Source organism: Saimiri boliviensis, chromosome 6, assembly GCF_048565385.1.
Source record: "Saimiri boliviensis isolate mSaiBol1 chromosome 6, mSaiBol1.pri, whole genome shotgun sequence".
Taxonomy (NCBI): domain Eukaryota; kingdom Metazoa; phylum Chordata; class Mammalia; order Primates; family Cebidae; genus Saimiri; species Saimiri boliviensis.
In genome coordinates this window covers 99880329-99896063 of record NC_133454.1, presented here as the reverse complement: position 1 = coordinate 99896063, position 15735 = coordinate 99880329, and the positions used below count along the sequence as shown (strand labels likewise).

The 15735-nt window shown below is 36.3% G+C and overlaps 2 protein-coding genes across 9 annotated transcripts in view; one reads left to right on the top strand and one right to left on the bottom strand.

The window, feature by feature from the left end:
• ELP4 (elongator acetyltransferase complex subunit 4) overlaps positions 1-14332 on the bottom strand; it is a 257653-nt gene extending 243321 nt beyond the window's left edge. For 2 of the 4 annotated variants that reach the window (XM_074401284.1, XM_074401282.1), the window contains exons 1-2: positions 14061-14330; positions 4778-4813 (exon numbers count right to left, since the gene is read on the bottom strand). In XM_074401284.1, coding sequence (XP_074257385.1) covers positions 4778-4813; positions 14061-14283 — 259 coding nt within the window. In that variant the 5' untranslated portion in view covers positions 14284-14330. Of the gene's footprint in view, positions 1-4777; positions 4814-14060 lie in introns of all 4 variants that reach the window. The other 2 variants (XM_074401283.1, XM_003919962.4) reach the window with 2 other exon arrangements.
• Positions 14333-14445: 113 nt separating this feature from the next.
• The window catches only part of IMMP1L (inner mitochondrial membrane peptidase subunit 1), a 70769-nt gene continuing 69479 nt past the window's right edge, over positions 14446-15735 (top strand). For 3 of the 5 annotated variants that reach the window (XM_010332559.2, XM_039471181.2, XM_010332594.2), the window contains exon 1: positions 14452-14548. The gene's annotated coding sequence lies outside the window, so the exon portion shown is untranslated. Of the gene's footprint in view, positions 14549-15735 lie in introns of all 5 variants that reach the window. The other 2 variants (XM_010332644.2, XM_010332690.1) reach the window with 2 other exon arrangements.

Genomic DNA, 15735 nt, shown 5'->3' with positions numbered 1-15735 from the left:
GAGTTTAAAGAGAAAAATACAGAGTATTATGGAGACAAAAGATAAGACCATCAGAACAGCTTAATTACATTTGGTCTTAATTTGGTTTTAGATAATGACCAAAGATAAGGAGGAGGGGAAGCATGATAGATTTGGCTGGCCATAAAGTTAAACAAACAAAAATCCTAGGAGTAGATAACAGGTATACAGCCTGGTCTTTACACACTATTGTTCTAGGGGATGGTGTAAGGGTCCTTGAGTTTTACAGTGTGAATTCTACAAGTAGGTAGTTGAAGCAAGAGATCCAGGGAAAGAAGGTCAAATTTTCCTTCTTACTAGTGCTAAATACGTACTTTCTCTACTTTAGAAGGATCTAGTTATTACACATGCATACTCTGTTGATATGCTCTATTGTGTACTAGTCAAAGTTTTCCATGTGAGCAATTCTTCTCTTCATCACTGCTCTATTTCTACCCATATTTTGATTCAATTTAAGTCTTTTTCATACTTCTTATACCTATACATTATATATGTACTGTTCAACCAACATCCAGAGATTTTTCCTGCCTGAGAGTGCCAAACACATTTTAAGACCTTAAATGCTTCAGGACTAAAAGTCGGGTGATTCTACTAAAGGACTGCACTGATAACAGTTGTCCTATTTCAGTCCCTTACCACTCTAAAATAAGTTTAGTAGAATATCAAATATAATAAAACAACACAGGGATTGGCAAAATTTTTCTTAAGGAATCAGAAAGTATTTTAGGCCTTGTGATTCATACAGTTTCTGTTACAACTAATCAGCTCTGTCCTTGTAGCACAAAAGCAGCTGTAGACAATGTGTACATGAATAAGCATGGCTGTATTCTAATAAAATTTTATTTACAAAAATAGGTGACCAGCTAGTAGGCTGTAATTTGCCAATTCCTGCATAAGAAAAAAGCTCAGAATTTTTAATTTTCCTTTGGAGATCATGCCACTGAACTCCAGCTCTATCACTCAGGCTGGAGTTCCATGGCACGATCACTGCAGCTTCTATCTCCCTTGCTCAATCAATCCTCCCACCTCAGCCTCCCGAGTAGCTGGGATTACAGGTACATACCACCACACCCAACTAATTTTGGGGATTTTTTGGTAGAAACTGGGTTTTGCCATGTTGCCCAGGCTGGTTAGCTCAGAATTTATTGCATGATGTAGAAGAAAAATTTAACTCAGCAAATTCAGAAAGGTTGAAGATGACTGGCAAGAAAATACTATAATATCCTGTGAGAGGACTATTGAGAATGCTGTTTTTGCTATTATAGGAAATAATGAATTAAAATTATGGTGAACACATTCTAAGGTGGTCCCTATGATTCTTGTCTCCTGGTATTCATGCCTTTGTATATCTCTTCTACTTGAGTGGAGCAGAATCTACAACTTGCTTCTAAACAAAAGGTTATGGTAAAGGTGATGGGATGTCACTTCTGTTACAAAAGCCTGTAACATTTTTGCTGAGGGACATTCTCCCTTCTTGGTTTTGAAGGAATATGATGCCAACTTCTGAGATGCCCTATGGAGAGGGCAGCCTCTGGCTGTCAACCAGCAAGGAGCTGAACGCTGCAAAAAATCACATAAGCTTAAAAACAGATAGTTCCCGTCAAGCCTTCAGATGAGAACCCAGCCCTGCCTGACACCTGTATTACAGGCTTGCTGAGGACTCAGTGGGAGTGTGCCTGGATTCCTGACCTAAAGAAACTATAAGATAAATAAATGTGTGTTTATAAACTGTAAAATTTGTGTTGATATTGTTACACAGAAATACTTAATACAAAAGTACACTGTAAACAGGTTTAATGAATTGTCCAAAAGTATATCATTTATCTCCTATGTGGCAAACTAAAATCATATAATTAATGTAAATGATTTAAAAAATATATATTGATAAATGTCACCTATTATTTTAATTACTGACAACTTCTATTAAACCTTTTTGATGCTCAATATCTTTGCAAATAAAGATGCTTTATTTAAAGAGACTGTGTAAACTCTAAATATTTATGCTATCAATTAACTTTTGAAACTTTTAAGGTGTTCCAAATTTACCCAGGTAACAGACTATCAGAAAACAATTTAGATAAAATACCTCAAAGCCTATTCCAGTACTTAAGCATTAAACATTTTAAGAAAAATCTATCTTTGATTTTTTGTTTTATTAATTGACAACCATCTTAAATTTTTAAAGTACACAGTGGAGTCCCTTAGGTCTTCAAATTATTCCCCAGAGAATTTCCTTTCGTGTGTTCACATTTATTTTGCTGTATTCTGGAAGGTCTAGAGTAAACTTATTCCAGGTTTCTCTTGCAGTGCTGTTACCTCTAGTTTCCACAGTTAAAATGTTACCGAAGCTGTAAATATAGTATTCTGAAAGCCTAGACTCATGCACAGGTACACACTTCCACATAAACTGCCTTGGTAAATGAATAAACTATTTCATGAGAAAATGGTTAAAAAGTTGGAAATCTATAATAAAGTGTTACTAATGCAAATAATCTTCATGTTTTAATTTTCTCTTCCTTCTGGAATTAAAAAAGTCTTTCAGTGATGAGCAATATACTAATATACTAGGCTCCTAAACACTGAACTAAAATCCTCATACTTTTATATATTGAAATCCATCTTCAAGTGGCTTTCGTTCATTGTACAAATCACACAGACTTGGGAACGAAGAAAAGTAGAGAATGGGGGCCAGGTGTAGTGGCTCTCACCAATAATGCCAGCACTTTGCAGGGCAGAGGCAGGAGGACTACTTGAGGCCTGAAGTTCAAGAACAGCCTAGGCAATATAGTGAGGTCCTATCCTGACAGAAAATAAAAATAAAAAATTAGCAGGGCATGGTGGTGTGTAGCTGTAGTCCCAGGTACTTAGGAGGCTGAGAAGAGAGGACTACTTAAGCTCAGGAGTTAGAGGCTTCAGTGAGCTCTGACCATGGCATTCTTTATTCACCTTAAGATACATTCTTAAAAATGTAACTGAGATAATCATTTCCAAAATTTCTTGATCACAGGTTATTTTTCTCTCTTACATGTACTGTTAAGAATAATTCTGTCTTCACAGTCCTTAAACAGTAATTTAATGTCTCATGGGTGACATAAGTATCTCATAAGTCATATTTTACTTAGCTTTTATTAAAAGCTGTCTAATATTTGGATACTCAGGCACTAAACTCTAGGTAAATTTCCAGAAGATTATACTGTATTCATCAAAGTAAACAACCAGTAAGAAGTAGGCAGATACTTAGCAGCCAAGAGCCACATGGAAATTAATGTCTGAGTTCAGAGAACACAGGCTCAAATAAAATGGCATAATTTAAGAAAATTAATGTATTACATATTTAGTAGCAATATACTGCAATTATATAAACTGATCTAACAAATACTGTACACCTGAAGATGTTTTTAGCACTCCCTATATATTGCTTTCTATTTTAAAGACAAAACTTTTTGACTGGAATGGAGAAATGCTGATCATGTGAAATAAGAATTTTTATAGTGCTGCAACTTTGATCCCTATTGTGCATTAATTTGTAAAGGATTCTTAAATGTCAAGAAATTTGAAAATTCATTAAAAGAAAAAATCTCCACAAATGTGAGTTTTACTTTACTACTTGAAAGTGTAAAAATCTAAAAACAGATGTCATTCCTATTTTACTATTTGTGGATATTAAATAAAACATTTGAGAAAACTTAAGAGCACAATGATTTAAAAAATGGGTTTTGGAGTCACATAGAATTGAAGTCCTGGTTCTCAGATTAACTATGGCATAGTGGGAAAACTATTCCAGCCTTGTGAACCTCATTTCCTCATGTATACAATGGAGATAATATGAAGTATATTTAGCATCTTATGAGGTTGTTGCATTAAATAAATAAAATCATATATTTTGCACAAAATATGATCAACAATAAGAGTTAAAGGGCAGCTCTCACTACTAATATTACTACTCTTCAATTATCCTGTATAGATGAGGAATAAAATGTTCTATGTAACTTTTTCCTTTACTGACAAATTCCTATGTACATGCCAAATTTTAAGCATCACCACTTTGTATTTCACTCACTCTTGGGGCAAATTCATCCAAAATAGTTACCACGTTTTTTTGTTACCCTAGGGGTCAATAAATATTTGGTACCTAGTACTAATAACTTGTCTAGATTAACACATTTATTTTATAGTCCTAGTATGGTGATTTCAGGTCACAGTACATTTGGATTGTTGTATTTAAGTCTGGATATGGTTCAAGAGACAAAGAATGCCAGACTAGAAGGTGCAATTATGGTTATACACTTAAATAAAAACTCTTGTCACTTTAAAGATGAACGAAACTATGATTTACTACTTTGCTACTTTTGTTTCAATAAAAAGACAATGACAAAATTATGTGACATATACAATGGACTTAGTATTTCAATTTCTCGAATTGATCCCTGTAATAATTCTACTTTAATACTGAAATTTTCCAAAAATTTCAATTCACACTAATTTTAATTTTAGTCTTTTAAAAAAATGGAGCACAATGCACCATGAACATTTTTAAGCTATAAGAGCTATATGTTCAGATATATTTGCTGAATTTATTTCAAGTTCAGATCAATATTAGAATTTAAAATAGAACTTAAGTCAATTCCTCTCTAATTTCTCTTAACTTCTGTAGTGTTAATGATTTAAATACTTAATTTTGGAATAGGAAATGCACACGATGATTATGCACAAGAGAAAACAATAATAGAGGAGAACAAAGCATGTATTTTGTACTAACCAATTAGAAGAACTGTTCCAACGGCTAAACCTCCACCTAGAAGTGAAACAAACCAGACGAAAATTAATCTACATTTTCCATTATCTTTATCATAAAAGTTAGGCTTTATGAAAGAAAGGTACTTCAGTAACTTTAAAACTACAGTTGCAAACAACATTTTAATTACCTTTGCAATACTTTGCTCAAGGTGCTATTATGAAATAATTACATGTTATATGTAATTACACAGTACACATTACAATTACTTACTTTTTTTTTTTGAGATGGAGTCTTGTTCTATTGCCCAGACTGGAGTGCAGTGGCAGGATCTCCGCTTAGCTCACTGTAACCTCCCCCTCCTGGGTTCAATTGATTCTCCTGCCTCAGTCTCTTGAGTAACTGGGATTACAGGCACCTGCCACCACATCCAGCTAATTTTTGTATTTTTAGTAGAGACAGGATTTCACCATGTTGGTCAGGTTGGTCTCAAACTCCTGACCTCAGGTGATCCACCCACCTGGGACTCCCAAAGTGCTGGAATTACAGGCATGAGCCACTGTGCCTGGCCTACAATTACTTTCATAATTTACTGTACTATCCATCTTTCTCCTATGACAGAACCATTCAGCATTCAACGTAACTGTGCTTAAACACTCCAATGTTATATTTAACACTTGTTAATAAATTAACTCAATGCCCAAGACTTAAATGTGCTCAGTAACTTAACTACTATAGAAGTACAACATAGATAAGATTATAGAAATTCTACATTAATATTTATCTTCAAATTTAGTAAGCCTTTGAGTAAAAAAAAACTCATGATTAAAGCTAATTCTTTTTTATTATGACTAATATACACAAAGTCTGGATATGCTCTAAATATATTTACAATTTAAAAGGAACACATTTGCCATTTCAAACAAAAAAAGATCACCACAAAAATACATTTTCAATATTACTGGACAGTGTTATTTTAAATATGTGAATTAGGCCAGGCACAGTGGCTCAGGCCTGTAATCCCAGCACTTTGGGAGGTCGAAGTGGGTGGATTGCTTGAGGCCTGCAGTTCAAAACCAGCCTGAAAAACATGGTGAAATCCTGTCGCTACTAAAACTACAAAAAAATTAGCTGCATGTGGTGGCACATGCCTGTAAGTCCAGCTACTCAGGAGGCTGAGACACGAGAATTTTTTTTTTTTTTTTTTGAGATATAGTCTCACTCTATTGCCTAGGCTGGAGTGCAGTGGCGCAATCTTGGCTTACTGAAACCTCTGCTTCCAGGGTTCAAGAGATTCTCCTGCCTCAGCCTCTGGAGTGGCTGGGATTGTAGGCAACCGCCACTATGCCCAGCTAATTTTTGTATTTTTAGTAGAGACGGGGTTTCACCATGCTGGCCAGGATGGTCTCGAACTCCTGATCTCATGATTCGTCTGCCTCGGCCTTCCTAAGTGTTGGGATTACTGGCGTGAGCCAATGCGTCCTGCCTAAGACGAGAATTTTTTGAACCTGGGAGGCAGAGGTTGCAGTGAATTGAGATCACATCACTGCACTAGAGTCTGGGTGGCAGAGCGAGAATTTGTCTCAAAAAAAAAAAAAAAAATTAAGGCAATATAATCATGAAATATATAATTCAAATGGTGAATCATTAAAAGTCAATTTAATAATTTTAGAGCTGGGTGCAGTGGCTCACATTTGTAATCCCAGCACTTTGGGAGGCCGAGGCGGGTTGATCACCTGAGGTAGGGAGTTTGAGACCTGCTTGACCAACATATGGAGAAACCCCTTCCCTACTAAAAATACAAAATTAGCTGGGTGTGGTGGCTTATGCCTGTAATCCCAGTTACTCAGGAGGCTAAGGCAGGAGAATCACTTGAACCCAGAAGGCAGGGCTTGCGGTGAGCTGAGATTGAGCCAATGCACTCGAGAATGAGCAACAAGAGCAAAACTCTATCTCAAAAAAAGAAAAAAATAGTAATTAAAAAAAATTAGAACTACACTAAAACATTTGAGTACTGATACTTTGCTCTTCAGTACTCAAACTACTGAGTTTATAAAACTATTACCAATTTGATTAATGTCTCAAACACAAATTCACTTAAAAATTTAAAAAATGAATATCAAAGAATGAATAGAAATGCACTTAAAGTATAATTTAAAAATACTCAAAGTTGTTGGACAACTGGAGACGATATTAATAGTTTGGTTTTTTTTTTTTTTTTTTCCATACAAAGCTATGAAAGAAACATTTAGAACACCAATAAAGAACTTTCTGCAAAAAGTTTTGTAGTCACAGTTAGTAACAAAAGTTCCTTTGACAGGCCAGGCACGGTGGCTCATGCCTGCAATCCCAGCACTTTGGGAGGCCAAAGCGGGCAGATCACATAAACTCAGGAGCCCTTCGAGATCATCCTGGCTAACATGGTGAAATCCTGTTAGCCACGTGGGGTGGTCTGCTCCTGCAATCCCAGCTACTCGGGACTCGGGAGGCTGAGGCATGAGAATCGCTTGAACCTGGGAGGTGGAGATTGCACTGAGCCGAGATCACACCACTGTACTCCAGCCTGGGCCATAGAGCAAGACTTTGCCTCAAAACAAAAAAAGTTCCTTTGATAGTGTTTATTTTTTGCCTTGCAAATAAGTATAACAGTTATATTTCAAACGGTTTGAAATCTGGTAACATAGATGTACCTAGAATAAAATGTAACATGTGACTTATGCTAAGTGATTTACAGTGAGGCTAAAAATCAATTGTATGACAATATGTAGAACATTTCAGACTCTTGGTGAAGGAATTAATGAAGAAAATCTATTGTTTTAAAATGTCTTAATGTTTTTTTTTGAGACGGAGTTTCGCTCTTGTTACCCAGGCTGGAGTGCAATGGAGCGATCTCGGCTCACTGCAACTTCCACCTCCTGGGTTCAGGCAATTCTCCTGCTTCAGCCTCCTGAGTAGCTAGGATTACAGGCACGCACCACCATGCCCAGCTAATTTTTTTGTATTTTTAGTAGTGAGGCATGCTGGGGGGCTGTGGCAGGAGGATCATTTGAGCATGGGAAGTTTTGGCTGCAGTGAGCAGTGTTTGCGCCACCGCACTCCAGCCTGGGTAACAAGGTGAGACCCAGTCACAAACAAACAAAAGGATCAGAATAAAGGGTTTGCTTTGGGATAAGATTAGACTAATGTTTAATTTCATAATGACGTACTAATGTTTTAATCCATTTGAACATCTTACATCACACTTCCTTACTTTCCCTTAAATGCAAAAATAAACAATTACTAACAGCCATTTTGCGTCCATATAAGAGATGAAGTAACGTAAGCAAACAAGAGACATTATGGTATCTAAGCTAGAGCAGGTACTATTACAAAGTTTATTACTTAAACCTATTTCCTATAGGGAGTATTTAGTTTTCTTATCTAACCTCTTGAGTTACATTTATGCCTCCTCAAATAAGGAATTTATATAAGGCCTCCACTGGGACAGAGAGCGAAGTAAAGATTTTTTTAACATTCACTATGGGACAATGAGAACAGATCACGAAACAGTTTTCCAATTAAAAGAAGTGATTACCAAGCACAAGTGCCTGGAACAGGGAGGTACTCAGAAAGAGCGTCCTTTACCATTCTGGTAATTCTTTTTTTGGTGGGTAGGGAGATGACTGGGTGTTATTGTGTTGCCCAGATTGGAGTGCAGTGGTACAATCATGGTTCACTGCAGCTTCAACCTCCCAGGCTCAAGGGATTCTCCTACCTCAGCCACTGAAAGAGCTGGGATTATACACACATGTAACCATGACTGGCTAATTCTTTTTTTTTTTTTTCTTTTAATTCTTTCTTTCTTTGTAGAGATGGGGTCTCACTATATTGCCCAGGCTGGTTTTGAACTCCTGGGCTCAAACTAGCCTCCCACCTTGGCCTCCCCAAGTGTTGAGTTTATAGGCATGAGTGACCATGCTGGCCTAAAAATCTCATGTGTATTAAAATTCTAATGTTTAGAAAATTTGGACATTAAGACATAATGGGGACATATTAAAATCATTTTTGTCAACCAAATATCTTCTCAAACTTCTTTTACAAAAACATAAGAAGGCTCTATTATGTAAATTCACTAGATTCACATTTAGGTTGGTTCTAGTAAAGTTTGGTCACTGCGAATGTTAGTTATGGGGAATAAGATGTAACTCATTAACTAATTTAATGCGTTAATTTAGAAGATATTGTAAATGCCAGGATCTTCCTATCTTATGATTTTTAAAATCATAAGACAACCAAAGGGCTTTTGTTGTTTAAATTAACTAAAGGTTTAAAAAAATCAAGCTTTTTTTCTATGTGTACTAAGATAATTTTGACCTATACATATATATACATGCATACAGCAGCAATATTTCTCTATTCTTCTAAACTTGAGTTAGTGAGACACGATCTCAAAGCATATCCACAAGCTACCTCTGTATAAGGTATTTTGATGTCTCTTACTTAATAAATGGAAGGTCTAGCTGCATTTTAACTTAAAAGTTGGAATGTTTGTAGTCATGCTCCCATCAAAAAATAAATAAATGAAAAGCCAAAACAACCAACCACAATAGCATACCCTGATGTATTCTTTGAAAGCTAGCTTTTAATTTACTTTTAAATTTAGTAATCCATTAGTAATTTTATCTAATTCCAAAAGCAACATAGACTTCACACTAATAGTTCCCAATTAAAATTGAAATACCTTTTCCCAACAGTCCACTAAAATGTATTACAGATAATAGGGCAACGAAGCAATCACCTTATTTCTGTAATGAAAACAAACAAAAAGGAGTAAAATGGCCTTATTTACCACTTCCTCTCCCCTTTCAGCCTAACTTAGAAAAATTACCAACACACTTTCTAAGTCACTAAGGAAAATAAACTCTTCTTTTTTTGAGACAGGGTCTCACCGTCACTTAGGCTAGGGGGAGTGGTGTGATCACTGCTTACTGCAGCCTTGACTTCCCAGGATCAGGGATCCTGCCCCTGTCAGCCTCCCGAGTAGCTGGGACTGCAGGTGTGCACCACCAAGCTTGGGTAATTTTTGTATTTTCTGAAGAGCCAGGATTTATCTATGTTGCCCAGGCTTGTCTCAAACTCCTGGGCTCAAGTAATCCACCCATCTTGACTTCCCAAAGTGCTGGGATTATAGGTGTGAGCAACCACACTTGGCCAGGAAATAATCTCTTGGTGTTACTTCTGGACCTCTTTAAGATGTGTATTTATTTCCAGCTTACTAAAAATACAAGTAGAGGACTTCATGTACACAAAAGAATACAGGAGTTTAAATGCTAAAGATAATCAGCAAGCTTGACATTTTAAAGAATTAATTTCATCCAGATTTTACATCCTTTAAAAACAGGCTTTTTTCTTAAAACCAGAAACAGTATTTAATACCTAGGAAATAATATCAGAAAATTTAAGATCTTGTAAATGCCAGGATCTTCCTATCTTATGATTTTTAAAATCATAAGACAACCAAAGGGGCTTTTGTTGTTTCAATTCACACAGTAGTAAGACAACTGTATTAATAAGGAGAGCATTCAATCCCCACACTGTCCCCAACACAAACCTCAGATTAAGCTATAATTTTGAGTAAATGAAGTCAAATTAGTACACTAGAATATGAAAGCCTTTCTTCAATGTTAGAGAAAGTAAAAGGGAAAAGAAATGAAAGTCAGGAAAGGTAACAGTGATTTATGCCAGTCTGTTCAGAGCTCTATATAAAGGAATAATTTTGCTTAAAATTATAAAAAAGTATTTCTGGGAAAATGTTCATATTGTTTCAACATAGTTCATATTGTTTCCTTGGTTCACAGTAATAGCCTTAACTACTGAAATAATGCTGGACCTCAAATTAAATTGCAGTTATTTTGATAACAAGTCTACTTTTTCTTCCCTGAGCATGATAAAATATCGTGACTACTCTTCATTATGATACAATTATTGGTTGGGTAAACATGAGAATCAAAATAAAGCTAGGAATCATAAAAATAGTTCTGTAGATTAAGTCACAGGAAACAATTTTACATAGCAATAAAAGAGTGCATTTTTCTTAAATGTACAGCTTATTCGTTGCTAAAATATCCTAACCAAGATTGTGTTAAATGTGTAGTCCAAGCTCAATGTATATTATCCCATGCTACACATTAACATATAGTAAAGCAAATAAGCCCATTAGTGTTTACTTTTTGACATCGGTGTTAAAAAATGGCTGCTACCATCACACTCCTTTCAGAGTACTCTTCCTAGACTATTATTTACATCAAATCCCTATTTGACGATCAAAATTTAACAGCACAGAGGTCAAATCTGCAGTTACCCTTTCTTTAAGCATCTTTCTGGAGGATGAAATTATGGATAATTCTCCTAGGTTAGACATATGGTCCTAACACGGAGTACACTTTTATGGGGAATGGGGGTGGCAGAGGGGAATTCTACCAGAATTCTTTTCCTGCTATAATCTTTCTTTGGAAACCCCTGAAAAAGAAATGAAGTATTTATTCAATCGATGGAACATCTATCTTCCCTTTTCCAAAATATAAGTGTTATTTACATATAATGTCCTCAAATAACAATATAAATATCCTAGAAGGGCAAAGTTGAGAACATGGGTTAGATAAGCTGAGAATTCTAAAAATTTAAATGTAGCTAACTTGTGAAATGTATTTCAATATCTCATAATAAAATTAGGTTGTCAGAACAAAAACATTTAATATAATTAGGTCACATTTGAAAGATGCAGATGTTAGGAATTTTCAAATTTCTGAAACATTTTGGAATAAGTAATGGAAATAGTGTATCATCAAATGAGTAACAACTAGCATGTAAGATGCCTTTCAAATATATTTTGCATCTATGTTTAAAATCACAATGATGTCATAGTGGCAGTAGTAAAATGTCACTGTACTACATGGAAGCTATAATATTTACTTGTTACACAGTAACCACATAATATATTTTAGCCATTAATCATAATATCACAGTATAGTCTTACCATTCTAATACCATAACACCCTATTATCATGTTTTGTCACAATATGGTCATATTGGGCTTGTCACAACTTGAGTTAAATAACAACATAGTCTAAATTGCTTATACAGAAAATCGGAATACAAAAATGTCACTAAGAGGATAAAGCTAAAATACTTCTGGACATATTTATTTTTCAAGATGTAGTCAATTCTATTAAGACTTCTTCAACTTTGCATTTTGAGAATTAACTGCATGTATGAAAAATATATTTCAAAGTATTCAACAACCAATACTGTTTCCATTATCTTAATGAACAGCAATATTTAGCATAAGCTTGTTACAGTTAAATACACTACTAAAGTCCCCCATTCCAAGCTAATATGGAAAATTTAAAAATTACTGTTCAAGTTTGTATCTCTGAAGAAACGTATATAGAAGGTGCTTTGGGTTCTCTTTTTGATAGGTACTTTAAGAGATGATAGTTAAATCATTAATCTGAGGTTCAATAAATGGCCAAAAGCCCCTGTAAAGAATTCTTAAAAATTTCAGACAGCTGTAGCCTAGTGGAGAGCACTAAATTTGAAGCCAAGATCAGCACACATGGTCAGTGGTTTTTTGAGACTGATCATATCACTTAATTTGTTTTCAGAGCTCAAACACGAAACTCCATCCTACATATTCCATCATTTCTTGTCTCAGATTTTTTCTACACATTATTTTTCTTGTAATCAACAACTTAGTGAGAACCTACTAAGTGCCAGGAACTATGCTAGGCAGGTTTTGTTATTCTAATGAGGAAGTGAAGACATTATAAATAGAAACATAACCTTTTCGTTTGGAAGGTTTTAGTATCAAGTGAATGAAGTTACATATCCTATGGAATTAAAAAATACCTAAGGCCTAGAAATAGCTTCCAAACTTAAAGTTCAAACATAAGGGGATATCTATTGAGGCTCACAAGGCAAAAACGATGAACTAAATATTTGCTAACTAGATATTTTGAATCACTTCTGTTTACAGTACCATGCAACTCACAGAAAATATACTTGAAACAAGAGTACCATGCAACTCAAAGAAAATATACTTGAAACAAGAGTACCATGCAACTCAAAGAAAATATACTTGAAACAATTAAGTGAAAAATACTTAAACTTATGTAGAAATAACCAGGAAATGAAATGACAGAATCAGGAAGCCATACTCTTTCTCATTGGTTGCTTGTCTTCTTACTTTCTCTGCACTAAACCTATGAAAAGCCTACTTTGAGGAGATAACCGAGAGAAATGTCAAGCAAAGTACAAGAACAAGCAATGACAGTGATATTTTATGAACGTGTACAAGATTTAACAGACATATACCACACACTATGAAAAAAGTTACGAAATGTAAACACAGATGGGGTTTTAATGAAGCAGCATTCAGACAGAAATTAATATAGAAGCTTTATTAACACAGCAAATCTGTCCTACCAACCTAATCTGGTCAATCCTTTCCATGTAACAGTTACGAAACAAGCATATTCTTCAGCAGACTTCTCATAAAATTCCAGAGATTTTAAAAGAAAGCCTAAGAACTAGACATCCTTTTCTTGTTAAAATGTGAATTAAATTTAAAGATGTCGTTTGGAATGCAGCAGCAATCAATTCTGGGAAGCAAAATGAATATTTAAAAAAAACCGAAAAAATATACACACAGATTTAACGCAGACACGAGTGTGACGAAATATCAACGACAGGCTCTAATTAGTTTATAAGGATTATGAGTCAACATAAACCTTTAACAAACACGCTCTCTTAAAGTCAAAATGTTTTAAAATTTAGACCCAGAGAATAGGCAGTCTGAAGGTCAAAAAAGGGAAATCCTTTTTTTCCCAGCATTTTCTAACGAAGGTTGTCTCCCCCAATTATAAAAACTTTCGTAGGTTGGTCTAAATCGTGAGCTGCCGGGAGACAGCAGAAGCGAGGTATCCTCAATGAATAGCTAAACCATCTCCATAAATTAATGTTTTCCCTTGACTAGAAAGCATGTCAGGTTAAAAAGCATGTACGAATTCCGCCGTAATATGAAAAGGGGTTAGTGGGCAGGGAACGAGAATAGAGAGCGGGGGCACTTAAAACATGTTTAGTTAACAGCGCTCAAAAGTCTCCACACAACCCGTATTCCCCTCCATCTCAATCAGACCAGGCTAGTCTCTCCACGGCCGAAGGTTTAGGGGTCAGAGAGAGATATGGGGTCAAAAATCCTGTCGGATTCCCCGACAGGTCCCCTCCCTGTTTCCCCTGGGCTAAGCCCAGATCTCCACTCTGAACCGACCTAAGAGCTGGTCCAGGGCTGGGAGCCCGGTTGATACCAGCAGCTGTCCATTCCGCACCGACGGTCGCGTGCCCGTAATGGACACCAGTCGAGGGCTGCTGTCGTTGGTCCCGCTGGCTCTAGGACCCCTCCTCTGGAAACTCGTGACGTTGCTCTTGCTGGCTGTCGCCACCGCAGATCCAACACTCCCGGCGTCACCGCCGCAGGTTGCCACTGCCGCCATTTTGAAGCCTCCCAGGTTAACCCAATAGGAACTCTGGGAACGCAAACCTCCGGCCTGTCAGAGCCGTTCCCAAACTCCCGCCTCCTCGCCCCTACCACGGCTCTCGTAACCAATAGGACTGAGACGTCCCTCCCGAGCCAACCAATAGGAAGGCGTATTGCTGAAAAGTGCTCTTACGTAAGGACGTTCGACTTCCGTGGAGCCCAGGTGAGAAAGGCCCACCTGTGTCCTGGTTGAGGGTCTTCAGGGTTCTTTGGGGCCAGAGGTAGGTAGTATCACGTAACGTTCTTCTCCTTTTGAGTGCCTTCGTTCACACTGAGTTAAAGAAAGGGTTGGTGAACCGATAAACCTTAGGGCTTAGGGCTTATCAAGCAATTGTTAGTAGCTTGCACCTTTCTCTCCTGTGTTTGAGGAGGGACTTTTTTTCCTGCTCATTTCTCTGTTGATTTCTGAGAGAAAATTCACTCCGCCTTCCCCACGATGTCTTTTTCTTAATTTTGTGTTATAAGGAAAGGATGGGGCCTCTTAACCTTAATGAGTTGCTTGCTGAACGTCCGGGCTTAGTTCGCTTGTGCCTAGTGGTAGGTGATTTGGATTTAGACCTTAGAGCGAAAACTCTTGAACTTTGAGGCTTTCTGGTTTTCCTGCGTCTGACAAAATATACCTCTCTGATAAGTTCCGATAAGGAGCTTTCGTTAATTTTAATTAGTGCTTCTGGAAGTCGTGGATGTCTTTCCTCAGCGGTGTAAATGACAAGTGTTACTCTGACAACCTTGTTCACACATTTAATTGTCGTTTGCTGTTAAAGCCGCTGCAAATAACAGAAAATACTTTGAGTATCTTTCCCCAAAAAACTGTTAGAAAGAATTAGGAATGTACTTACTTTATTTTGTGAACCTTGAATCTAGAGTTTATTATTAAAATAGGAATTTTATATGTGGGGAAAAAACCATGTATTTTGAGTCGTATTTTTGTGTTTGATTTTTTTCTGAAAATTTAGCAGGGATCCCCCTGCTCAGTGGGTAAGTGATGTTTAAAGGCAATCATGATTGACAAATGTCTAAATTAAAAAGGACTCCCAAATCATTCCTGCACTGCTGAGTTACTGACTTTGACAGCGATCTGTGATACCTTTTAATTAGACTCAGACTTCATTGAAAATTCTTGCCACTGAACTGTTTTAAATCTCACTGACCTGTTGAAATTTTTGGGCTGATTCTATTTGATAAATTGAAGGTAGTATTGCTAAATAGCGACTGGAGTTTTTCATTTGGGGAGGATTTTTGTTTGCTTGTTTTTTAGAACCATATTTAGGAAAAAACTATTTCACACTATATGAACTGGAAAGCTTTGATCAAGGTTGCTTTCATATTGAATCTTAAATCTAAGTTACTCAATAAATAACTGTTGAGTGATTACTGTCTGCTTGGACTTAATCTTGTCATTTTAGAT